This window comes from Cyanistes caeruleus, chromosome 1, assembly GCF_971803275.1.
Source record: "Cyanistes caeruleus chromosome 1, bCyaCae1.hap1.1, whole genome shotgun sequence".
In the NCBI taxonomy this organism is placed as follows: Eukaryota; Metazoa; Chordata; class Aves; order Passeriformes; family Paridae; genus Cyanistes; species Cyanistes caeruleus.
In genome coordinates this window covers 48257443-48283584 of record NC_141701.1, presented here as the reverse complement: position 1 = coordinate 48283584, position 26142 = coordinate 48257443, and the positions used below count along the sequence as shown (strand labels likewise).

Sequence of the window (26142 nt, the reverse complement as noted above, 5' to 3'; positions counted from 1 at the left end):
CATGTTACTGCTGCTGCTCTCACATGGCTCTTTGCTATTAAAAAATGATTTTATCAAAGATCCTCAGTTATTTTACAACCTTGAGTTTAATCTGGTTTTAAAATTATTTAGAAAAGAAAAAAATTCAAATATTTCTTCTTTTTTTTAACTATGCAATAACAGCTTATGTCATTACAACTGCAGTGGTGGTAAAATGGAAATGATTGCCCTTTACAAAGAAAGTATGGCTCCTAAACACTGGCCAGAACAGAGTGGTGGGATTTGTCATAAGTTTATGTGATGACTAGAGGTGAGAGTGAAGGGTGATGAATGAGTAAGCTTTTAAAAACTGTTTATTTTAAAGAACCAGTGCTAATTTTATTATATATCCCCACAGTATTTGGATAAAGTGCATTTGCTTCAGAGTTTATCCCTGTGCTTTGACAGTGTTTGTAGATTTTGTGTTATGACTGCAATTAGAGTTACAAGTGCAAATGCAATACAGAGCCTCAAGTTGCTAAGATTTTGTCTGTGGCCTTTTCTAGGCTTGGAGGCATTTATAGCAGAAACTGCTTGTGACAGGATCCATATTACTTGTGTGCTTTTTTTTCATGACACCATAATATAAATGTTTAATTGTCTCTGAAAAGTAAAGCAATTCAACCCTACTTATAGGTAGTGAAGTAAAACAGCACTTTACAATATAGTTTGTAAATTGTTGTTGTAGTCCAGGGAAGAGGTATTTTCATGTGAAGTTATGAACTAAGATTCAAGTTTGCTTCTGTAAGATTATGGGTTACATCCAAATTGTTTCCAGTGCGTATACTCTCATATCCATTTCTAACTTTGCACATCTCCTTCAACACTCAAACTGAAAATACAACAAAATATAAGTTTCAAATTCTCATGTGATTGCACAAGCCATTCTGCTCATGGCCAACAAAGTGATCCCTCTTTATCTACATTTTTCCCCCAGAAAATGTTTCACCCACAGAGCCATTGCTGTGCAGCAGTTTCCAATACTACTTTTCCCATCACTCATGAAGTCAAATTAGTTTGATGATACGATAGTGACAGAGAAAAATGTTTGAAATTTATGCTCTACATCACTTTGTAACTTCTGAGGCACCTAATAAAAATAAAATGTAGCTAGAAATAAGTCTTACTCCAAAGTCTGGGGATTCATATGAAGATGGACCTTAAAATTATCACTGGCTCAGGACAGCGCTGTGTGCAGGCTCTTCATCAGGATGAGCACACTGTGGGAGTGTAGAAGAAAAAACTCCTTTTGTGAAAGAGCTGAAGGCAAGAAAAAACGCAAGTCTTTTAAAACATCTGTGTTCTTTTTGGTATCAGAATGATCCAGCAATTTCGAATGTTACTCACAGAGAAGTAAATGACACCTACCATAGGGTTTTTCTTAAGTGATAAGTAGAAAAATGTGCTCTCTACTGAGGCAGAGAAAGATGGGAGGCAACAGAAAACGAAACAGGAGAGATTCCAGCTGAATTTAAAAAACTTTTTATCCTGAGGACAGCCAGGAAGGGGTACAGGTTGCCCAGGTTGGTAGTCTGTCCTTCAAGGTGTTCAAGCCTAAAGTGTACTACATCCTGAGCAACTAGGTCTGATGTCACTGCTGACCCTGCCTGCAGCAGGAGGCTGGACCAGAGAACTCCAAGGGTCCTTCCAACCAGAATGAGCCTGTCATCCAATTATATTTATGCACACTCACTTTGCATTAAATATTGTTTTCTAACATAAAACCAAAACTTTTTAAAGAAGGGGGTGTCAGCTGCTGCAGTGTTGAATGTGCCCCCCAAAGTGTCTCGTCTGATTCATCTTGGCCTGTAAACTTAGCCTGAGGAGTGTGTTCCTTTCAGTGTTAAGAGCAGTTGATGTCTGTTGTTAAACAGCAGAAAACCATAGTGTTTGCAGATACAGGCTTCTTTGCATGTATTTTGTAAATGATAGAAATGACAGTCATATAGAAATAGTTTGTCTTAATATTTTGATTACTTGTATGTCATTGCTTTTGTTGATCTGTATCTGCTTTGGGATACTTGTAGCCCAGCAACTGTTTTGGAGTATTAGTCCTGTCAGTGCTTGAAATTCCTAAAACTTTTGCTTGTGAGTACCAAAGCATAGGAAGCTTTTATTTACACATTTTCTTTTAAATTTTTCTAGGTGGTATTTTGGTAAGATGGGGAGGAAAGATGCAGAAAGGCTACTTTTAAATCCTGGGAACCAGCGTGGTATTTTCTTAGTAAGAGAGAGTGAAACCACTAAAGGTATGTACGTGTCTATCTCTTCTCTCTCCCATTCCCTACTCTCCCCAGCAGCAAGGTGAACATTATTATTATGTATCCCATGATACACATGAATGTGCACACCATGTATGTGTACAACAGCAGCTAGGGAGATACATTAAATACCTTTTAATATTTTAGTGAAGCACCCAATGTCACTTTTTTCCTAGGTGCTTATTCCCTTTCAATACGTGACTGGGATGAGGTCAGAGGTGATAATGTAAAACACTACAAAATCAGGAAACTTGACAATGGTGGATACTATATCACAACCAGAGCACAATTTGAATCTCTGCAGAAGTTGGTGAAACACTACAGAGGTAAGTTCCAGTGTCCCTGTGCCTATTGTGAGGAAGAAGGACTGTGTTACATAGCATATTCTTAAAATTCACAGCTATAAAATTTCTTTCTGATTTCAACAAAAAATAAATTGACTAATTCTTTATCAATATTAAGATGTTACTTTTGTTACAGTTTTACCCCTCCTTAACTGTGAAGCTGTTAAATATTTTTCCTGTTTTCCAGAACATGCCGATGGGCTGTGTCATAAGCTAACAACTGTGTGTCCCACTGTGAAACCACAAACACAGGGACTAGCAAAAGATGCCTGGGAAATTCCTAGAGAATCCTTAAGGCTGGAAGTTAAGTTGGGCCAAGGATGTTTTGGTGAAGTATGGATGGGTAAGAGCTTAATGTGACACATTTCAGTTGTTGCTGTGAAAGTTTTAATAGTATTGTAAGTAATCAGTATTGGGATCTGAAAAGACAATATCATAGAGAAATGAAGGGAAAAAATACCAGTTACGATCATGCATGTATTGGTAAAATTAATATTCATTATAGTTCTAGTTTATGATTATTCTGTTAGCTAAGAAAACAGAAGCAAAAAAAGTTTCAGCAGAAAATTTCTTTGCTATTACAGTGGGGAATAAAACCTGATCTGTTTCTCTAGGAACATGGAATGGAACGACAAAAGTAGCAATCAAGACACTAAAACCTGGTACAATGATGCCAGAAGCTTTCCTGCAGGAGGCTCAGATCATGAAGAAACTACGACATGACAAGCTTGTTCCGCTATACGCAGTCGTTTCTGAGGAGCCTATCTACATCGTCACTGAATTCATGACAAAAGGTGTGGGACAGAATAGTTAGAAATACTACATTTAAAAGGTTATTTAAGAGCTCAGCAGTAAATCAAATGTTTAATTAATGTTAGGTATAAGCTAGCTGGAGTATAAGTGTTAATTTTGATTAAATTAAAATGAGCAATGCTTGACCTACTTGGAGCAGTTCTGATTTAGACTATGGGCAGAGGCATGGTTTTTTTGCACATCTGTGTCACCCTTGTTAATCTTCCAAGTATAAGATTGGGGGAGGGTGGGGGAGTTCTCATTTTTAGTGTGTACTGTCCATCACATTTTAAATGGAATGGTGTAGCTGGGAATATTATAAAATTGTCTGCCTGTAGAGAGGTCATGCTAACAACAGAACATGTTGAGCTTTGAGTTTTTTTGTTTCTTTCCCAGCAGTGTAATAGTAAATTTTAAAAAGGTTGAGGGTTTTTTTTCCTCAGACTCCCTCCTTTATCCCCTTGTTTTCAGTCTTTGATCCTTCTTCCTTTGCTCTGTATCATTTACCCCTCCCCCTGCTGCTGAAACAGAGATTTAGAGATTTAGGCAGAATGTAGAAATAAACATCATAAGCATATTAATGTTAAGAAGCAGCAGATTCCCAAGTCAATTATTCCATTTTTTATAAAATACAGACTTATATTCAACTCAGAGAGAAATTTTGCTATCCTCATATGATACCAGAAGCAAGGGAGTGGCTGGTGGTGTTCAGTGCACTACAAATGTATGGGTTTACTTTTTTCCTCTTTGGATGGGGTTTTTAAAGGGTTGTATAAGTTTATAAAGGTAAAAAAGAACAGAAATTTTTTTAAAAAATTAAATATTAAATTATTAATTAATTATTAATAGTAAAGTTTTTTAAAAGTTCCTTTTGCATTTTTGTTTCTAGACACTAGACAGCCATGCAAAATCAGTTTTCATTGTTCAGAAATCAGGTTTCAGCAAGGCAATATGGAATGAAATATTTATAACTGTCTAAAGAAAAGCAAACTTTGCTACCAGAACTGGTTACCTTGCAAAAGCAGAAGTAAAGGATTGTAATTTGTCTAAATTATGGTTTCAAAATGCTGTTGGAAGCTTCTTTTTGTAGCTTTCCTTTGACAACTTCACAATTTTACAAAAAAACCTATAGAACTTCTTTGTTCTAAGCTGGTAGAACTATTTATTTTTTTTTTATATTTCCCCTTTTACAAGGAAAATAAATAGGTACAAACTGCAGAGTATCCAACTGTTTATTGCACTGTGGACAGGTTACTAGAGATCAGCATGAAATCTTTGCTCCTCTTCAGTCCTTTGATCTCATGAACCAATGTCAGAAAAAGTCTGTGCAAACACACACAGCAAACAGCAGCAGCGGTGTGGGTCTGGCCTGCCACATTTTTACTTTCACTATGCAAAAATACAGCTTCACAAAAGTTATTTTGGAGAACTCTAATTCAGAATTGCTATTATGAATCCACTTCAGAATATGCAGTCAAGTGATTTCTTTCCCCACCATGACCACATTTGTAATTTTGTTACTGTAATTTCGACTGTGACAAGAGCGAGTAGCTATCAATTTTCACCAGTTTCTTAGGAAAGAGGTCATGTTCTTACCTCATGTGACATAATGCTGCCTGTAGGGAAACTGTTACATAGAGACAAAGCTTTGCTGCTCAGGTAGAGTTTGTTGTAACTGAAGCACAGGTCCTTGGAACTGATTTCAGATACTGCTCATGTAATGTTTTGGGTACAATTGCATTATATAAATGGGAGAAAATAAGGTATCGTAAAGAACAGAAAATAGTTTTCCCTGTAAGAAAGGAAAAGCAAATATAAGCAAATGTAAGAAAATAAAAGAAACAATTTCAGAATAATTTCTCTAATATATGATTTGGGCTGGCAAAAAAAGGTAAGTAAGGAATAGAGGTTTTTTGTGTTCTGTAATTATAAATCTCGCAGTGGAAGAAAGTCCAGCTTTCTCCAGCTTAGGAGGAGCACTGATCCCAACAACATTAGAAAAATTCTAATGTATTGCCAAAAACAGCAGTCTGTTTTATTAGTGTTTAATTATTTGCATCACTGAAGTGGATTCCAAACCACTTGGATAGAATTGCACTAACTAGTTACCAGTGCAGAGCTAACTATGGGCATGATCATTGGGTCACATATTGTGGTAAATGATGGATTTGCAAGTACAGATTTCATGAGATAAATGTGTCAATCGTAATGTCTAAGAATAAAAAAAAAAAATCTCACTTGTGTTTTCAGGTCAAGTTAATGTTTTTGGCTTTTTCCCTTTTTTCCCCCAAAATGTGTCATGTTTTACAGGCAGCTTGCTAGACTTCCTTAAAGAAGGGGAAGGAAAATACTTAAAACTCCCACAGCTGGTCGACATGGCTGCTCAGGTACCGAAAAAAACTATATTTTGTGCTTAGAGAATGTATTAGATATCAACTAAACAAAATTATTGAATGTTCTGGCTGTTGTATGCTGCTCTTACACCTTCTCTTGTGGGTTGTAATTTGTCAGAAAGGAAACAGTCTGGCTTGCAATTAGCAGCCAGACACACTAATCAGGGCCAAGCTCTTGGTTGCTATGTTATAATTCCTATACTTACACAATGGGAATGGAGCTAAAATAAAGGGGTGCAGCTTAATGCTTGGGAGAGATGTATATAGTCATGAAAAATAACCTTTTATAACACTTTTCTTTTTGAGATTGCGGACGGCATGGCTTACATTGAAAGAATGAACTACATCCACAGGGACCTCCGGGCAGCTAACATTCTTGTAGGAGACAATCTTGTGTGTAAAATAGCAGATTTTGGTTTAGCAAGGTTAATAGAGGACAATGAGTACACTGCGAGACAAGGTAAGGCCAGTTAATTTATTTAATTAATAAGACTGATTGCCTTTCAATTGCTTAGAACTATTACATTTAGCAGCACAGGCCTGTGTATTGTGTGTTCATGGATAAAGATCATGCATGGAAGTGTGCTTTCACAGATATGTTTAGGTGAGCCCCTTGCCTAGGTGTAATCCTAGTAAAGTTCCTTTGTTCAAAGTTATGTGGCAGTTTGTTTGTGCTTTCAAAAAGCATTTTTAATTATTTCTGGGGGATAAAATGTGCTACAGTTTGAAGAGAGATGAGATTCCAGAGATGTTGTTCATCAGGTTCACTTTTTGAAACATATTTAAATAAGACTCTCAGATGTCTTTAGTGCTTCCAGATATTGTAGCCAGTAGTTGCTGTCCTAGTTTGAGAAATACTAAAATACTATACCACCTTGAATTTTATCAATAAAGCAAAGTATTAAAATGTGTTTAGTGTATTACTTTTTTCTAAATATTTTCAAGTTTAAACAAATTGTGGTTTAGCAAGGGAAAATTGAGAATCTGTCTTTTCAATGTTTGTAGGAGCTAAATTTCCAATTAAATGGACCGCTCCAGAAGCAGCGTTGTATGGTCGGTTTACAATCAAGTCGGATGTGTGGTCATTTGGAATTTTACTGACAGAGCTGGTAACTAAGGGGAGAGTGCCATATCCAGGTAACAGGAAGATTTAATAGATTTTTATTTTCTTTGTTGTATTCTGTGCCTCTGAAGTTACCTTTTGCACTTTTTCCCTTCATTCAGAGCCCACAGTTGACAAGCAGAGACAAAAACTTAGTCACACCTCCCTGGTTCCTTTGTTCAGAAAGATATTTTTGTTTATTTTTATATTAAATATTGCATATTTTGAAGAGTTTTAACATAATAGCACTTCTAAATGTGGCTGACAGTTTATTTCAAAGGATCCTTATGTTTCCTATCTGTCCCTGATATTTCTACTTTTAACATCTTCCCAGGCTACAGAGAGCATCAGTACACTGGACCTGATAAACCAGTTTTTGAAATGAAACATCTTTTAGCAGATATTTTGCTGGATCTGGAATTTGTAAGGCAGTTCTGTTAGGGATATATAAAGCCTTTTTCTTGGCCTGATTTTAAATTAAGCGGTCCTTGAGTGGAGCCTAAGGCAGGGAGAAGCTATTTGTACTTGAGTCTCCTTTGTGAAAGGACAGGTCCAAGGCAGTGGGAGAGGGAGAAAGGGAAAAGTACCAGGTGTTGAGAAATTACCAGTTTACTGAAATAATTTTCTGAAAATGTGTTTAATGCAAAATGAAAAAAATTAATTCACACTATAAAGTGTGTTCATTAAAGATTCTGTTCTGGTAGAATCACATGCATTGCAGCTGCAGAGGTTCTTGAAAAACTTTGGTAAACTGTGCTTTGCATAATGTCATTCAGAGCAAATATGCTTTCCTTTTAGGAATGGTGAATCGAGAAGTTCTGGAACAAGTGGAACGTGGGTATAGGATGCCTTGTCCGCAAGGCTGCCCAGAGTCTCTCCATGAGTTAATGAAACTGTGCTGGAAGAAGGACCCTGATGAGAGACCAACATTTGAGTATATACAGTCTTTCTTGGAGGACTACTTTACTGCTACAGAACCACAGTACCAGCCTGGAGACAATTTATAAGCCAACAGTCTATATAACATGCACAAATCTGCCAAATGTAAAAGACTTGCAAAGAATTCCTGAAGTCTCTAAGAAATCACAGGAAAGAAAATCTTCGCTACTTTGCATGCTCTTAATGGCAAACTGGAATTTCATAATGCAGTTGCACAAAACCACTTTTAAAGTGTTAAACTCTGATTTACCAATGACATGTTTTTATTTTTTCCTCTTTCCCAACTTCTTTTCAGGGTCCAAAGGAAGCTTACTGAAAATGCGGGGCAGAAAAAATGAGTGTTGGTGTGAACAATAGCAGAAAAAACAATGTTTCAAATCCTTTATTCTCCCAGTGTTTGCTAATCATTCTACTACTAAAGAGGGAATTGTCTGGAATCAGTGTCCTTGGGGTGAGGCCTTTTTAAAGCAGAAGAACGTTGTGGGACCAAGCAATTCTATTCCAGTTCAGTAAAACTCCCTGTGTTTAAAACTACGTGTGTGTGCCCCCACCCCTGCAAAACAAAAGATGGTACAACTGTATTTGATTTATTGTCTCGATCTTTAAGCTTCCACTTTCATGACTTAATTAGGGTAGGCAGGTAAAAAGAGAAATTGGAACAGTGAAAGAGAAACTTGATCTAAATGGTAGACCTCAATAGTGAGATTAGAGAGCATAATGCACTGTGTTAATACTTGTATTAATATAACTGGAAAGTAGCATGAAAGATTTTTCCTTTTTTTCTTTCTGCATAGCTAATTAAGAATAATGAAGGTAACTAGAAAATGAGGTAATATTTTATAAAATTGTGTTGATAAGGTATGATGATATTTGAACTTGAAGCTATGTAATACAATCATGGGGGGGGAAAGCCTTGAATCTTTTAAGCTCCAATGAAACAGCAAGCTTTTGTATGGGAAGACTACCTGAACAAAGTTCACCAGGAAAGCAAGACTGAAGCTGGTAAATGGCCATCTCTTAGTCCTTTTTCAGAGACAGGTTTGGTACTGTTGTATGTGGCTTGTAAGTGTTAACGAGGGTGGGTGCCACAAGTGCTATCTGTCACTAGTTCAGGGATTTGATTGCACTTTTGCTTTTCTTGACTATTAAGACACACACACAGTTGCTCTTCCCACTTCTGCCCTTCCTACAGAATTATTTAACTAAAAATAAATGAAAGAAAATGTGAAAGTTTAAAAAGCAAAGGGATACAATATATTTAATATTGTCCAAGTAATAAAATTTGCTGGCATTCAGCCCAGCTGACACTACATCTAGATTTATCTTCTTTGGCTACTGACATATCAAGCAATAATGTCATGTCTTTTACTCAACAATTAGCATGAGGTTCTTGAATTTCTGATCAAGCTTATGTACTTTAATTTTGAAACACTCTTAGTTACCAGCTTGGAATTCGTATCATTGTAAAACTATTCAACAAATGAATTCAGAAAAGCTGGTAATATAGTTCTGGTACTAAACTTAATATTCATGGGTTTACACTACATTGAATCCAACTACCACATAGGTCTGTGTAGAAACAGTGCCATCATTTTTCATTTTCCCTCATCATTGCTCATCAACTATACATCTATGGTTATCAAATTTTAAAAGGGCTTTCTGTAAGAAAAACAAAAACAAAACAAAAAAATACAGACACACAATACTCAAAAAACCCAAAAATATGAAGAAATTTTAATTTTTCTAAATATTTTAAAATTAATAACACAATCATATGAGTTTATGTATTAATACAGTCATAACAAAAAATGCCAAAAATGACACTGGCATTGTATGGATTTTTAATTACTGAATGGAACAGTTCATTGTAATAACACTTGTATAGTAAAGGAATAAAACACTAACTTAATGAACGTGTTCATTGTAAATGGTTGTGTATTATAAAACTTCTCCAAAAGAGTTTGTATGTTTATGAAAATTTATTTGTTTCACCTGAAGACCTTGATGTGGTTCTTATCTTAACAGAGTTTAAAATTCACATTCACACTTTTTATATAAATAGTAATAAGTTTAATTATGTAACTAAGTATTTTTATAAAGTATGGCATTGTTGAACTGTTTTGCAGAATTGGTTCAAAATAAATTTCACCTTGATTGCATCTGCTTATTTGAGGTGAGGGAGGGGAGAAGGTGGGAGGGGGACAAAAGCAGAGTAGCCTTCACATTGAGGGGAGACGGATGGGAATAAAACATTCATGAGGTTTTTTTTGTCCTCTGTAAATTGTACTTCCATACAGGATTGTGAGTTCATCGTGCATTATTGCTGTTAAAACAGAGACATGTTCTAGCCTGGTTCACAGGTCCTTGGCAGGAATGGTTTAGAACAATACTGCCTGGGCTTAAAACAAACCCCTATGGTGGACAGACAGATGGACTTGGATTCTTGTGGGAACAAGTCCAACTTAAACTCTTAGCTGGCAGTAACTGCCATGCTGTAAGGCAAGCACATATCATCCCTCTTGCTTTCTCTGGGCTGCTCTCTAGCAGCCACTGTTCACTTCTGTCTAATTTTTCAGGGAATTTTATACATTTTTTCTTGTGATAGCCAATGTTTTATCTCAACCTCATTGAACGTTACCTGTCTCAGTGACCAGTACGACTCAAAGTGCAGATCCTGGCATGTATATACAGTGCCACTGTAGGTCAAGGAGCTAGTACTGTTTGAGTTTCAATAATAACTAATACAGCACTAAAACCATTCTTCCTACAGAACCTACAAACTGCAAAGTTTACTGTTTTTTTAGTATTTCCTGTAATGTAATTAATGTTTTACTATTTTTAATGAGAACAATCATGTAATTTCTGGTAATCTGTGCTCCTCCCTGTTGTCCATCCAGACCTTGTGATTCCCATTCTGCATGCTAGGCCTGCAGACTGTTTCTGTCATGCATTGTTTCAAGCTGTAGTATTTTAATATTTTCATAGTATTTTTGAGTAAACTTCCAAACATAAACATGTGTACAATCCTACTATTTAGATAAAGTACATTCCTGCTTTAGCATAAAGCGTTATGAAAAGGACCTTATGTGTTCTTATCCTTGCAACCACTGAATTGTCATTTCATCAGGCTTGTGAGTAGCCATTACAACTGAAAAGTAGCCTTGGAAAGGTTCAGAGGGGATTTTTGTTAGGTTTGGTGAGTTTTTTTGGATGGTTGGGGTATTTTTTGTTTAAAGAAAGACTTAGAGTTTGCTAATGGGTAGAAACAAGGCAGAATGCTGTCTTACCCACAGTCATCTATAATACTGTTTATCCTAAAACACGTTTTCTGCAGCTGGAGTGACTATAAATGAGTATAAAGAAGTAAACTTAATGAGCCCCCACTTTTGTTATTTATTTTCAACTGTTCAATAAACTTCTCAGTTTTTAAGTTTTCCGTGGAAATGCTGTAGATGTTTGTATTTGTGCCAACGTTCCCCGACAGAGCATCACTTAGAGCTACACAATCCCATTGGGTTTAAACCACAGGAGCATTCAACATAAACTAAGCAGTACATTGCAAGCAGGAGACTCAAATCCTCACACATGGCTTAAGGAATTTAGGGCTAGATTGGAGCAACTGATCTGGGCACCAGAAGCAGGGTGGATAACTGCCTAGTCCAGAACTGTGATTCACTGAGTAACTATTGCCTCGTGTGGTAGGTACCTGGGCTCCGTGCAAATGTCTCAAAGTGCAGGTGCCTTCGTAGACACACATCTTGCTCCCACTTCAGCCTCATTGTAGTACAGCAACAAAACTGCCTTTGACCTTCCAGGCACTGCAGGAGTGTGACTGTCAGTGTGAGACTGGCCAAATATACTTCTCTAACAGACACCCTTCCAAGATGGTGAGGAGTCAGGAGACAGAAATGAGGTGGTTGTATGTATTTTGGATGTAACAGCCTGGAGTGTAAAACCTGGGTTCAGATCAAGAATCCTGGCTAGCTGGGTGTCAGCTGTGAGAGACTGTTATGAGGTAGTTGAGAGTTGGAAGCAGAACCCACTGCAGATTTCGCCCTCAGCTGCAGACTTTAACATATCCTCAAGGACCAGATTATTTTCTCTGCACTTTTTCCTAGTGACACAGAAAGAGTGTTAGCTACAGAAACAGCAACAGCTTCCCTGCTTCTTTCTCCCTTAGCATAGGGGAGGAAAAGGGGGAGAGTGAGATAGAAGGATGGAGGCAGGCAGCTGAGGTACCACACTTCACTGGGCAGAGGGAAGTTGGCTGAGGGTGTAGCATGGCAGATGTCATATGTTCTTGTCTCTGTCATATTTTCAAAACGAGGTAGAAATGCAGGGGAACTGAACAGCATCTGTTCCCTTTTGCACAGTGGAAATGGAGCAAGGCTAATGCCAAATGCTGTTCTCTCTGGTGGTTCTGGGCAGCTCACCCTAACTGGTTTCTAGCATAGCCACTTCATATTACTTGGGGAGCCCCAAGCATTGTTTTGCTCTCAGAAATTTCTAAGAACAAACCTTGATCAGGATTTGGGGAATTAAAAAAAAAAAAAAAAAAAAAGATACTGGGAGCCTGACCAGAGAGTTACTGGCCCCTGGATCCCAAATAGACAGCATATCAGACACTGGGAGGTAGCTTAGCATTTCTTTCCTATATATATGGATGTAGGATTTTGTGTCAGGTTTCCCATGTTCTTCTCTGGTCCTACTCTTTGGGCTTACTTTCCTCAATAGTTCTGCATGCAAACATGTTTTTTGTAGGAAGGACATTGATTTTATTTTTTAATGTTCTCTTTAAAGGCATAACTTTTGTCAAATTTTTGTCAAGCAACCACTGTTGTTAGGTATTATTGGGTATTGAAGTATTTATAGCAGTGTGTTTTTTTACAGAACACTGTCCATCTTAGTATTTAATTTACTGTAGGCAAGGAGAAACGTGTTGGCCATTGTGTTGTTTTTGTTTTATTCTTAAAGAAGACAGGACAGATACCTAGTTAAACTCAGCAGGGTCTGAGAAACAGACTGGAAATCTAAAAGGGAAACCTGAATACAAGCAGTCTTGATGAATTAGTCATGTAGCAACTGGAAAGCTGACTGCTGTGAAAGCATTCCTTTCTTTAATCAAAAAGCTACTGCCAGTGGGAGCACTTCCTTTGTGCCCTGCTGCTAGGTTATTGAGTCTCTAGCTGAGGCTGCTGGTAAGTACATACTGGGAAATTGATAGATCTGTGCATTTTACTTTTGCCCCTGAAAATCTATCCCAACCTTTTTTTCCTGCACCTCCAGAGGTGCCAGCTGCTGGATTCACCATTCATTCAATACCACCCCCGACTCTCTCATTTATTCACATTTGGGGCAGTCTTCCAGGGTCTAAAATGGCTGTTGATCCTTCTCTTGGCTTCAGTGTTTGGCAGTGCCAGTGGTGTATTTGCTGAAGTGAGGAAGGGTAATGAAGCATTTCTGCTCTTTCAGAAACAAAATATGATAAATCTCAGTTCAATATGACTCTATGATAAAAGTACCACACATGAAGACAACATCTGTTCCTTTGACTGCTTCATCATGAAAACAGTGAGGACTTTGCCCTGCTTCTCCAGCAGGTGTAGAAAATGTCACTCATGGTGATGGTCATGGTGTGCTGTGGAGCAGAGAATGACCATGCTAAATTGCAGCCCCTGCTCAGTCCTGTCAAGGAGGCCAAGTCAGTGATTCTGCACTTCTGGAGAGTTCCCAGGAAAAGTCAAGAGTGTTAGTTCACATTCTTAAGAGTGAAAGCTGGTGACTAGATGACTTTGGTTCCTTACATGCCTCTATCCACCTTCCTCTCCTCTCAGTTCTAGCCAGAGTGTTCACAACAAACCAGTTTTTATTTCTCCATTGTGGCTGTGCAATAATAGCATGGACATAGATGAAAATTCACAGGTTGGTGTTTTCTCTTTTTTAAGTGGACAGTGCCTAGCAAATTAAGCAGCTTTATAAGAGCAAGGTAAGATCTGTACCCCTTTCACTGGAGTTTTGATTTTGTTCTATATTATTACCCTCTTCACTTTTGGAATGACTCTGTCTTTCAAAGTGTCTTATGACTACCACAAATGTATATTATTTCTATTGTGCTAAAAGACTAGAAGTAGAATAGATTTTATTTAGATTTTAGTCTGGTGTTATTTGTTAAAGTGACTTGTTAAAGCGACTGCATCAAAATCTGTCTGTTTAATTTTCTTGACATCTTTACCAAAGAACCACTGTTTGCAAGGAGAGGATTTTGGGGTTTTTTTCCCACATGAAACTGAAGTTCAATCAATTGCTTGATTGATTTAACAGTGAGTTAAAGGTTATAATGAGCAGATTACAAGTAGGCTAAATATGAGCTCTGGCGCCACTGTCATTAGAATGGCCCCAGCCTTTTCAGACTGCTACTAAGTGTTCTGGGGAGCAAGTGTGTATATACTTAGCAATAGTTATGCCCCTGCTTTCAATTGATCAGTAAAGTAGGAAGAAATGACCCTTTTTACAACCTGGGGATGACCAAGAGCTTTCAGGAGGATAGTGGGATACATCCATGATGACAGGTCAGCCTATCTTGTGGGAACGCTCTTAATCTATTGACGAAGTAGCCTGGGCTTCATCTGTTCTTTGTTCCAAGACAGACACTGTTATGCTAGCCAATAAACAGAAATCTGCTGATAGGCAGCATCTCTCTCAGGGGTTTGCAAGGCATTCATCATCTTGCCCAACAACCCTCATTGCCTAATACATAGCATTTCTCACACACTCTCAAACAAATGAGATCAGTGTCATTATCTCTGTCATGATCTTTTATCAAGGGAAGAAGGGATATTTTGACTCATCCAGGGTCAAGTTGACAACTGTGATCAAGCAGCAGCCAGAATCTAGTATTTGGTAAAATGAACATTTCCTTTCAGACAGGCAACTTTTCACATCACCTACCAACCTTGACCCCTGGTCCTGAGCTTGGAGAAGAGAAGCTGCAGTAATTTCCCATTATTGCTCACAATGGACACCTGAGCTACTAAAAAAAAAAAAAAAAAGGGAGACAGAAACTTGTATAAAACCTGTGGGCCCTGCACAGCAATTTGGCTGCCACAAAGCCAGTGTACCAATTATGTCATGCAGACAGTGTGGAGCATGGACCTCTAGCCTGAGGCTTTCCCAGGGGGCCCTGGGGTGCAGCTAGCCGCCTTTGAGACAGCCCAAATGTGGGTGAGTGCTGGACCTTGGCCTCTGAGAATGGCAGTGACTGCCAATGGGATCTGCCTTCCCAGGTCACTGAGCTGCCACATCTCAGACACATGGCCAGGGGGCAGGAAGATTTTGTCAAGCAGTTTGGACAGGACACAGCTTCTGTGACTGTTCCACAAGCACTGCCCAGTGGGCACATTCATGAATTCCCCTGCAGTTCTTACTGCTCCCTTTTTGTACCTTGGTGTAGGTTCCAGCCATGACTGCTTTGCAGCAGTGCCTTTCAGCACTAGACCATAGAACAAGCACGTCTTTCTTTGCCATTCCAGTCTGTTTCACTGACACTGCGAATATGTCAAAACCCTCTAAGCACTCGGCTGAACACCCACAAAACCTCTGACTTGATGATATCATGCCTTTTCCTCCTTCAATCTACCTTTGCAATTGTTTCTCTCAGAAATGTCTCGTTTGAGGGGTTTTTTTATTCACTTAGAATCTGGCAAGTACGTACTCAGTTATTTTAAGCTTCTTTAGGAACAAACCATTATCTTTAGTCAGCCTAAGACTGGAGTCTGTGTATCACCTGGTTTGTTGTAAGATGCTGAAAACCCTCCCTGTCGTCATGGGTGAAATGTGCGTAGTACAACCTGCCTAGATACATAAATGACCTCAGGCACTGTAGTACATGATTCATCACATCCAAGAAAAGTGGGATGGGATGTTGTTCCCATGCAGGTGGGAACAGCAGAGGAACCGAGACACAGGCAAGGCACAGACATCAGTTACTGGTATCTCAAGCAAATACCCTAAACAAGGGAGAATTCAGAACTGGAATCACTATCTCCTAACTCTCGAGACTGTTTATTCCCTGCTGCTGAAGAAAATTATGATTGGCACAAGGCTTATGCTCTGTCTGTCATTTCTCTGACACTGCAGTTTGCTGAAGAAGGTTGGCATGTGGTTTACCCTGGCAAAAACCTTTGCTTGGAATAAATGTTGACATTGAATAGTTGTATGTGGGGCTGGAAGAAACCAATTCTGATGCAGCCCTGAGTCTTGGGGATTGAAACAGCTGGAGCACAACTGTCATTACCTCACTGCCAGAAACAAAATGTCTTATGAGTAAATGACAGCTTGAATGTGATTGCAAGTGCCAAAACAACTCAGGAAGATGCAGCAGCGGCTGGAAAGAGATGGTATGTAAAGGCTGTCTAATTTGGAGAAATGTTCTTTTCCTCGCAGGTTAATGGGATCTGATGAACTCTGTCCCCTTAACAGTGCTTTGAACTGCCAGTCCAGTGTGGCTCTTTTCTTCCTCTGTGGAGTGGGAGGTGATACAGAATAACTTTCATCTTGAAAACCCTTTGTGATTATTAATTTTTTTGAGGAAGGGTATGCATCTGGAAACGGGAAGTGTAAGATGAAACATGGCCACTCGACTAAACTGACAGTGGCCACCCAGGTCTGGGTGCAAAATGAATGGCTCCATGCTGGTACTTCAAATTCACAGACTGTCTGAAAAGGTTAATTCTCAAAGTACCAGCTGAGGAAAAGGCCCACAGTCCTTCTGTTACAGGCATTTGGATGTAATGAGGCAGTAAATTCAGCTATGTTTGGCAGTCATATGTGCTGTCAAGGCTTTCTTTATTCATGTGGTCAGTAGAGACATGGTAGAAATTGTCAACAACTTTGAAGGCTTCTCCAGAGTGCTTACCAGCAACAGGCGATTCTGCTGTACACATTTTAGGGTTCCGTCATGAAAAGGGTAGTTACAAACATGTAAGTCGTGAATTTTCACAAAATAGTTCCATTTGCATTCTTAGAAATTGAGAACACATGTGGCTCTCAGGCAAGCCAGTGTGAAAGTGACCAGTCAGAATTCCAGGGGGGTATTTGATGCAAGCTGCACATTTCTGCACCTTCTCCTTTTTTGTAATTTTTAACCAATATGAATTGGTCTTTTTTCTTTTTTTCTTCTTTTTTTTTTCTGCAGTATCAGTGACTTTTCCCCTTGCTGTGTTATCAACAGTGCAGTCTTTTAAACCGTGGGGAGCTAAATATAATTTAACAGAAACTGAGGCATTGGTGAGTATCAAACCACTGTGGGTGACACTGAGGGTTCTATATTTTGGCTCAGCAGATAGGACCAGAGAAGGGCACTGTCCACTTGGCTATAGCTGCTGTCCTGAAAGCTCTGTGAGCCAAACAAGAGGGAAAGGTGATGCCCATGGGACCTCAGTGTAAGAATGCTCATTAACTCAGAGAGATTCCCTGCTCCTGATTGCCCTCATTTGCATGTGGTCTTGATTTTGAAGCAATCTATACATATGTTTGGCTTTGAAATAACAAATGAAATACAGTCATCGCTCAGTTCTTGAAGACTCTGCCCATGCTTAATTTTTGCAGGATGGAAAATTGTAGCTACTGCACAGCACTTAGTGGTGGAATTGGTCAGAACATTACAGAGTAATTATGTGGAACTCTGGCATTTCTGAAAGAAAATATTTTTGCCAAGTCCTGTTTCTTCATATACCCTTCTGTTGATTTCATCTTTCTTAATTACATATTTAAATCTGAGATTTTCACCTTTTAGCCACTTCCCTACTGAATAAGCTGTTGATTTGGGAGCCAAATCTTGCATAGTTAACATGTTCCTGTTTATTAGAAATAGACTTTCTAGGCATTAATGTGAGGAGCCATAACGATAGCCTGGTTAGAAAGGAAAATTAGTGAACAAAAGATATTGTCTGCTCAAAAAAAAACTGACATAGAAAGGGCTGCCTGGAACTGCAAGCTTGGGGACCAGCCCTGTGAACTAGTGAAAAACATCCTTGAAAAGGGCAGCTGGCCTCTTTGAAGTGCAGCTGAGGTACCTAGAAACCAGAAACATCCACAGATACCACTGATAAGCACTAAACAAGGAGACTAACAACAATTTGTCATGTGAGGGTGGAAAACAGTCTGAAAAAAAAAAGAGCTCTGGAGGAACAAAAACAGCATCCCCAACTGTCTTTGAAAAGTAGAAATTAAACAGGATCTACTGGCTGCTCAATGCCCCACTCCCTCTTATGACTGTGCTGTAAAAGCAATTAATGTTTATCCAAAAATGAGCCTAAGAACTTCATGGTTAAATCCCACACAACCTTTCTATGAGCATTTGGGCTCTCCCCAGGGACACCTGGCTAAAAAAAGAGCATGTGATATGGATCATTTTCGAAATGGGACTTTACCAGCTTTCTAACTGTCTAGCTCTGTCCTCCTCTCTTTCAGGAAGGGTTGGTCCCCCAGGTTGTTCCCACCTTTTGAGATGGTTTTTTCTGCTTTTGAAATCTGGCTAATTCACTTCATATCCATAGCATAAATATTAATATAAGTAATCAGAAAAATATCTGCTGTTATAGCATTAATAAATTTGCTTCATTCATGGTAAACAGTAATCTAAAATAGTATATAACTACTTGGCTGCTGCTGTCACTGGTTGTACCCCAGTACTGATTCACGTTTATTATTAATTGATATCTTGCTGTTGTTTGATAATATATATTATTGATGGCAGATATTCATTTGTAATAACTTGATACATATTCATTCATATTAATTTTATTAACCATAGATATGTTTGCTAGTGGCCATTTTTGTGGTATTTGTGGCCATCTGTTATAAATGAAATAAATTTAGTGGGCAAAGCTTTCACATCCTCATATATTAGACTCCCACAAACCCACAGTCATTATCTCTCAACACCTTTTTTAATAATCACTCTACCAATATTTCTTCCATAATGAAACCAGGTTAAAAAGGATTCTGAGTCCTTGATGATTTTCAGGAGAAAGTGTCAAATGTTCTTGATTGGTATTGAGAACCACTTTGCTTTAGTGTCAGGAATTCATTTTGCATGCCAAATGTAAATATTACTTGCATTTTGCGACATTTCATCATAAAGAAAAAAAATCCATGTGTTATGGCATCACTGTGGTTCCAATTATTTAATTTGTTTTTGTTTTCTAGTTTATGTGAAAGTTACAGGTCGACATGGTCAGAAAGTGTAAAGGAACTGGGTCCTATTAGAGGAGTACATGTTTTAGCTAGCATCCAAACTAAAATGGTCTTTCAGATTGTTTCAGACAGAAGCTGTGTCACCAGCAGGGAGTGCTGCTTTCTGCCCAGAGAAGTCCTTCCCTCCCAGCATACCCTCTTCCAGTGTCTGCCCTCGAGCAGAGATGCAAACTTTGGGAATCCTCAGATCCTCTCCTGGGGAACCTCTACCTGCAGCTTGTAGGAAAAGCCCTTTCTCACATAGCAGCTGGCAGTGGGGACTGATGTCTACAGCTATAGGAAGCTGTGTGCTTAAAAAAGGTGCTTTAATCTATAGGTCTTTCTTTAGCGTTTGGACAAGAAGCTGCTTTTCTTTAAGTCTGGATAATTGGGAGTTTGTTTTAGTTTTTTTAATAGCTGTGGGCTTTTTCACAAAAACAGCTCCTTACTGAAAACTACAAACTCAGTAATTTAATTGCCTGTGCTACCATTGTCTGCTAGTAAATGCTTGGCCTTCATGCGTTGATCTGTTTGCTGAAGTGATCAGTCATTTTGGGAGGGATTCCCTTCAGTATTAAGATCTAAAAGATCCTGTTCTAAAATAACTTATTTCCTTTTCTGAGAGCAGGACATATGAGAACAGGGGTGGTTCTCTGTTTTAATTTGATAGCTAAAATAGTGCGACTTGGCTTTTCTGTTTAATCCTTTACTCCTGCTTGGATAGAGTTTAAAAAGAAGCTGAAAAGGGTTTATTATCAACTACTCACAGCCATGAAATTAGGGAAACACACATTTGCCAGTGCAACACAAGCTGATGAGGGAGGGACGTGTGAAGGTTTAGAGTATCTGCTGTTTGAACTCCCTGCTTGCTTCAGAAAAATGGGGTAAAAATTGGCAGCCATTCCTTGATTGACTAGAATTATTTAATCTTTTTTTCATCATAATGTTTTATTATGCTACGGGATGTATTTATTTTATATGTCACACTTGAAGAAGGCTGCCAAGCACTTGCTATTCTGCATGGAATACAGATATATTACTGGTGTGCTACCAGATGAGGAAGCTTGTGGTAAATCATCTTTCCTTCAAAGCTGGAGTTTTGGTACCCTCCATTTTCCTAATCCTGGATTTGTCTCATCAGTTTTGATGGGAGTAACTCTGTCAGGAACACACTATCAGCCTGTGAAACTGACAGGCTGGAGGAACAACAGTAATGATGAAATCTGGAGTGTGAGAGAATTTGATCCAGTTCAGCATAATCTGATATTCATTCTTGTTCCTCTACAGAAATATTCCAAAATGGTCTGCTTGAGAAAAAAGACAGGTGTGAACTTAAATACATCTGTACCTGATGAAAACAGTTACTTTGCATCTCTTAGGGACGTGAGATGAAGTCTGTTTGCTGGCATCGTATTGTGTGTCCCAGGAGTGCAGTGTCAAACATCAGGTTTGTGCCACATTGGTGACGTTTTGGCATGTAATTCTTTGCATTGGATTAGCAAGGAGCTTGTGCTGATCTCTGCTTATTCCAAGGACTTATCTGCTTTGCAGTTCTCTTGCAGTAAAATAGCTAGGGAGAAGAGGGAGGGCTTATTTGTCCAAATTAATCTATTTGATTAGAATGCCAGGTTTGGGGAAAAATAAAGAAGTAAAAACATCTCCAATCTTTCAGTTTTCCCAAATAACATTCTTTGATGCATTATTTAACAAAATAATACACTGTAGACTAAAACACAGTCTGACTTAAAATTATTATTGTCTGCTTCAGAACAGAAAATGTTAAAGTATGGATATCTGGCTTATTCAGGATCCTATTCCTGTCTGGGCTACTCAGACCAGCAGTTAAAACATGTTTGAACGTTCAACTTTATAGCTGTAAAACTTTAAATAGTATGTGAAGCAGGAAATGCTAACAGATGACGATCTATTCTCACTGCTTTTTACTTTTAGGAGCAGTGTTTACTCATTGCTGCTAAACACTCAGAAGTTTTGCTGGACTGACTGATGTGTATCATTGCAGATCCATTTGGGAGGTAAAAAAGTGGGCTTAATACCATTTCAGGGATTTTCCCTGCTAGGCAGAGTGTTTATGAATGAAGATATATCCATGGAACTATCATAGAAATGGAAATTTCTTTGTTGGCGTATTGCATGTAACAGGCAGTTAGCATAGGTACAGCTGTTGCTGGTTTATGCAAGGGGCTTATGCACAAAGGAATTCTCAGGGGAGTGCTATGAATTAACCAAAAGTATGATCATTGAGAGTGTTAATAAAAGTAGATAAAATCTGTGTTTGGATAGCTGCTTCTAGAAGCAAAGTACCCTTAACCTGTGGTAACTTCCTGGATAAGAAATGGGGATATCTTCTTCAGAGCCAACACGAACCTCAGAATTTGGTAAATGCTGGTTTAATCCAGAAATTCTGGTTGCCATCACTTTGAGGGATACTCTGGAACTCTCAGTAGCAGAGGGCCCCTGGCTTCTTTCATAAACAGCATCCCTATTGCCAGAGAGAGCTGCATGTGCTTGACTTTCTGTCTCGGTTTATAGGTGTCAGATCAAGTTAATACAGCTGGTATTTTTCTTTCAGAAAATATACACCTCGATATACCTAGGAACACTGTTGCCAAGCTATGAGATGTTCATACCTGGATTAGAAAAATTTATTAATCTTTACAGTTAGCTGGGCCGAGGAGTTTGGTTCAGCTGTATGTTACTGATATACCTGATCTCATTTTCTGATGGTTTCTTCTAGCTACTTGTGAGGAAGAAATAAAAAGCTTATTTTAATTACATGTAAATTAATATTGTTCTAGATGCAGTGTGGTGGAGTTATTTGGAGATGTGTAATTAATTGATTTAATTTAGCTTGCAGCTGCACACATAGGCCTTGAGAGAGGGCTGGATAATGTATAGTAAACACTTGACTTGAGTGTTACACCTCTGTGTTTTATGCTTTGAAAGGACAAACTGGGCCTAATCTAAGTCTTCCAGGTCTGTGATACGGGCAGAGATGACTTTGCTTCTGTATCTCTCCCAGACACTCCCCCCTTCCACTACTGCATAATGCTGCATTGCAGGAAAACAGGAGTGGTGTGGGAAAGCTGAGGGCTGATCACAAGTGAAGATAAACGTGTTTCCGTTGACTTGGAAAATGCCATCGCTGTTTTATTTTCAGAGTAGGATGAAGCTTACTCACAAGGGAGGAGAAGTAACAAGGAAGTTCTTTCTGTAAGACAGTGATGCTAAAATTGTAAAATCTAGTTTATGGATTCCAGTTATGGCCCCATTAATCATTCAGAAATGATCTATTTCATGTTCCAAGTATGCATATACATTCAAAGTAAAAGTGGGTGCTTATCTACAGGATGATATTTGCAGATTGAGATCTATACAAGAAATTATTGGCCAGACAAAATAACTGTGAATATCACTTTTTGCTACTATACTATATTATTTTCTATTTAAAACCATTAGATGAAATATCTCTTATATGCATTTATTGACAAGTACTGTTTTTTTCCTTCTCCAAATCCTGAATAATGATATCAACAAATGTTGATATATTTCAGCAAACAGCACTATTGGATATGACCAAAGTAAATGTATTACTATAAATTTTATCCTGTATTTCTGTGCCAGAAATTCGAGTCTGCAGGGGAACCCCATTACCAGGATTGTCTTTTAGAAGATTTAAAGTGGCTTTTATATACAGGGAGGCTTCAGAGTAAAGCCTGTTAATAATTTTTAACGGATATTTGGCCAAAAATAAGCTGGAAAATAAGTTATCCAAACTAGAATATCTGAGTGAAAATGAAAAAGTAGATGGAGGTCACTCATTTTTATTTTGAAATGGTACTTTGTTAACTGCTATGGGTCAGATTCTTTACCCCATATGTTCACTGACACACCACAGCTGCTGACCTACTCTGGGCACTGCAGTGCAGCACACAGCTTTCATGGGATGCCATAAATCATGGAATGCTGAACCAGGAAGTCTGTCAATATAGGATGGCAAAGACCCGAAGAGCCTGCAGAGGAATTATGATGTAATTTTCAGATGATTCACTTTTTTATAGAAAGAAAAATTCTCCCTTGTGTGGGAGAGAAATGCTGCTTCGAAAACTCATCTTATTTAAACTACTGCACTTTTTTTTTTTTTTTTTTTTGTCAAGAAGGTTTCCTGCTGAAAATTTCAGGCAGCCATGTCCATGTTTTAGGGTGCTTTACTGAAGTATGTGCTGCCAAAGATATACTCATTTCCACAGAAGACTGCTCTACTTCCTACAGGTCCTGATCTGCTTAGTTTGAACCTAGTCTGGATATTGACATAGTCATTGCAACTCTGCATAAGTACAGCCAAAAGTATGATACAGACAGAACAGCAATTCCAGCTTTTCATTTGCTTTCTATTTCCTCAGTTTCTACCACTTCATAAAAATTTTGCAGTTTGACAGGAAAAATAACTCTCTAGAAACCTTCACTGTATTTGATTCTTATTTTTCTTATCCCAGATGCTGAATGCAAAGCAAAAAAAGTGAAATAAAGGAAGCAATAGAGTGGGTCACTGAACCAGCTGAGTTTAAATCCTTGTGCATTAAGAGCCCAACTTTTCCAGATGAGGATATGCATATCCAGATAGGACACGCAACTGTTTCAGATCTTGGAGTTTTAATATTTTATTTCAATAATACTACAGTGATGTAATGTTGATACTGTTTCTTCACATACTCAGAGCTCAGTTTGAACTAGTGATTCAGAATACTATTAAATGTATTTGCTACAGGATGTTGATACATATTCTGCACCTGTATTCCCTTAAGTTTAAATCAACAGTTTCCTTCTAAAAAAATATGTAAAAGTACTTCAATGCTTGCATAAGGAAAGCAGCCAACATTTAGTATGAAATGGGAATGGACTTTTTTTAAAAAAATATGTGGTTTCCAGTGAAATCAGAAGTTTTGTTCAGAATTTCTGTTCCCAACATGCTATACTTAGCAGCACTGTTAAAACCCCAGATGTACTGTATGTGCATTTCTTTACTGCTCCACACACCCTGTTACATAATTCTTTACATTGCCTGTGGACAAGAGAAAGCAGAAAAAAAAAATCAATAAAGAGTTTTATAGCATGTGTTACATTTTCTATAAAACACATAGAAAACAGTGTGATGTTATTCCATCCTTTGTGCTACTGAGTAGCTCCACTGGGAATTCAGAAAACCAGAAGCAAGTCTTGAATGTTTGTTATTTCCTTGCAGGCCTTAACAGTGCTAGGAATTGGTGCAGCTACCAGAGAACATGTGAGTATATGTATAAGTGCTTTGGGCTTTTTCCTAATTACTGTTTGTTTAATGACTCTACTTCATAACCTTTGGAGCAGGTGCCAAAATTCCTTTACGTGAAGTTAAACACTAAAGCTGAAAATTACTTGGTCTCTGTTTCAGCTACTCCCTACCAAGGTTGTCTCTCTTCACCTTATCTCCTTGGTTCATTCTTACCACATTCAATGTCTGTGAACAACCTGGAAATATCTGATTTAATTTTTCACTATTAGTATTAAAGTAATTGCTAAAATTTCATATTTCTAACAGCAGTGAGAAATATGAAAGAATGCATCCTGTGATAGTGATTGGCCATATATGGAGGATAGAGAAGGAAGGTACAAAGATGAAGTAAGTTTATGCTGCTCTGTGGAGCACACTGCAGGTCCAAGAGACAGCCTGGATAACATCTGTGCAGAGCAGTGCGGGCTGGACAATGTGGTCTGTAGAGCACTGGAGGGCTGATGAAGCTGGTGAATCCTGTAGCCCAAGGATGATTACCCAGCTCCCATTTTCATTTTGCTCTGTGGTTTTGGTGCTTCAGACAGTGTTTTGCTCAGTACAGCAGTGCATGTGTAGACATGACCCTGCAGTGGCTATATGAAGGAGTGAGGTTTGGAGAGGAAAGGTTCCAGGCTTCTCTAATTGTACCAACTCTACTTGTGCTGCCGTAACTCAAATGTAAACATCGAAATTCCAGGAAATCCTGCTGTTAGCAAGCTGCAAGTCACCCTCTCGGTGGCACCAGTGTCACTGCCAGGGGTGCAGGAGGGCTGGAGCTGGGAGCATGGCTGGCAGGGCAGGTCTGAGGGAACAGCCAGGACTGAGAATGCTACCAGACAAGATTATGGTGCCAAGACATCTCTGAGGGCAAGGTGTGTCCCGGGGACCAGAGTCAGACAGAGCCCAGGGCCTGCCAGCCTGGCCATGGTGATGAAGTCAGGCCCAGGTCAAGCTCAGCCTGCGGGTTCAGGGCCCGGATCAGTCCACGGCCCTGCACAGCTGCCATTACCCCTGGGGTGGCTCCGGCAGGGACTGGGGCCATGTCCTGAGCTGAGATGGCCCCCAGGGCAGGGCTGATGGGGGAGGGCTTCTCATGAGACTGGGCAGTGCCGGCAGGGCTGCTCCTGCCCTCAGTGCCCTCTGCCCGAGCTCCCTCCGAGAGAGATGCATCCTCTCACTCAACAGAGAAGCGAGCTCTCTCTGAGGGATTTGCTGAAGAGGGATTTAGTTGCTGTGGGGTGAAGGGGCATTTCAGGAGACACATAACCAGGGCAGGGACACAGAAATGGAAAAAGGACAGGGATTGTTGGAGGCAGGTGGAGGGCTCAGGCAGATCCTGTGTAGCCCCAGAGCCCTGGGCAGGCTTGTGGGTGGGGGTCAAAGCAGGGATTCTCAGATGGCCCCTGAAGAGCATCAAATTCCCTTTGTGAGGGCTTCGGTCACACTCAGCATGTGGGCAGGGCCAGTGCTGTGGGAGGGTGTGCTGGTTTTGGCTGGGGTAGAGCTCATTTTTCCACAGTGGCTAGGGAAAGGATATGTTTTGGGTTTGTGCTGAACACAGGGTTGATAATACAGAAATGTTTTTGTTATTGCTGAGCAGGGCTTACGCAAAGCCGAGGCCTTTTCTGCTTTTTGTACTGCCATGCTGGCAAGGAACTTGGGGGTGGCTGGGAGGAGACACAGCTGGAACGGGTGACCTAAAGTGACTAAAGGGATATTCCAGAGTGGTGTC

At 39.1% G+C, this 26142-nt stretch overlaps 1 protein-coding gene and 2 long non-coding RNA genes across 6 annotated transcripts in view; 2 read left to right on the top strand and 1 right to left on the bottom strand.

Moving 5' to 3' along the window:
- The window catches only part of YES1 (YES proto-oncogene 1, Src family tyrosine kinase), a 49748-nt gene extending 39740 nt beyond the window's left edge, over nt 1-10008 (top strand). For all 4 annotated transcript variants that reach the window (XM_086890965.1, XM_086890975.1, XM_086890968.1 and 1 more), the window contains 8 exons: nt 2164-2267; nt 2456-2605; nt 2811-2966; nt 3238-3417; nt 5726-5802; nt 6115-6268; nt 6814-6945; nt 7709-10008. In XM_086890965.1, the coding sequence (XP_086747091.1) occupies nt 2164-2267; nt 2456-2605; nt 2811-2966; nt 3238-3417; nt 5726-5802; nt 6115-6268; nt 6814-6945; nt 7709-7917 (1162 nt within the window). In that variant the 3' untranslated portion in view covers nt 7918-10008. The remainder of the gene's footprint in view (nt 1-2163; nt 2268-2455; nt 2606-2810; nt 2967-3237; nt 3418-5725; nt 5803-6114; nt 6269-6813; nt 6946-7708) is intronic.
- The window catches only part of LOC147655489 (uncharacterized), a 40148-nt gene extending 14584 nt beyond the window's left edge, over nt 1-25564 (bottom strand). The window contains exons 1-2 of the long non-coding RNA XR_015287421.1: nt 25420-25564; nt 24079-24164 (exon numbers count right to left, since the gene is read on the bottom strand). This is a non-coding gene — a long non-coding RNA (uncharacterized LOC147655489). The remainder of the gene's footprint in view (nt 1-24078; nt 24165-25419) is intronic.
- On the top strand, nt 17008-25579 carry LOC147655488 (uncharacterized). The gene is made up of 2 exons (XR_015287420.1): nt 17008-22315; nt 24083-25579. It is a non-coding gene; the product is annotated as an uncharacterized LOC147655488 (long non-coding RNA).
- The last annotated feature ends 563 nt before the right edge of the window (nt 25580-26142 follow it).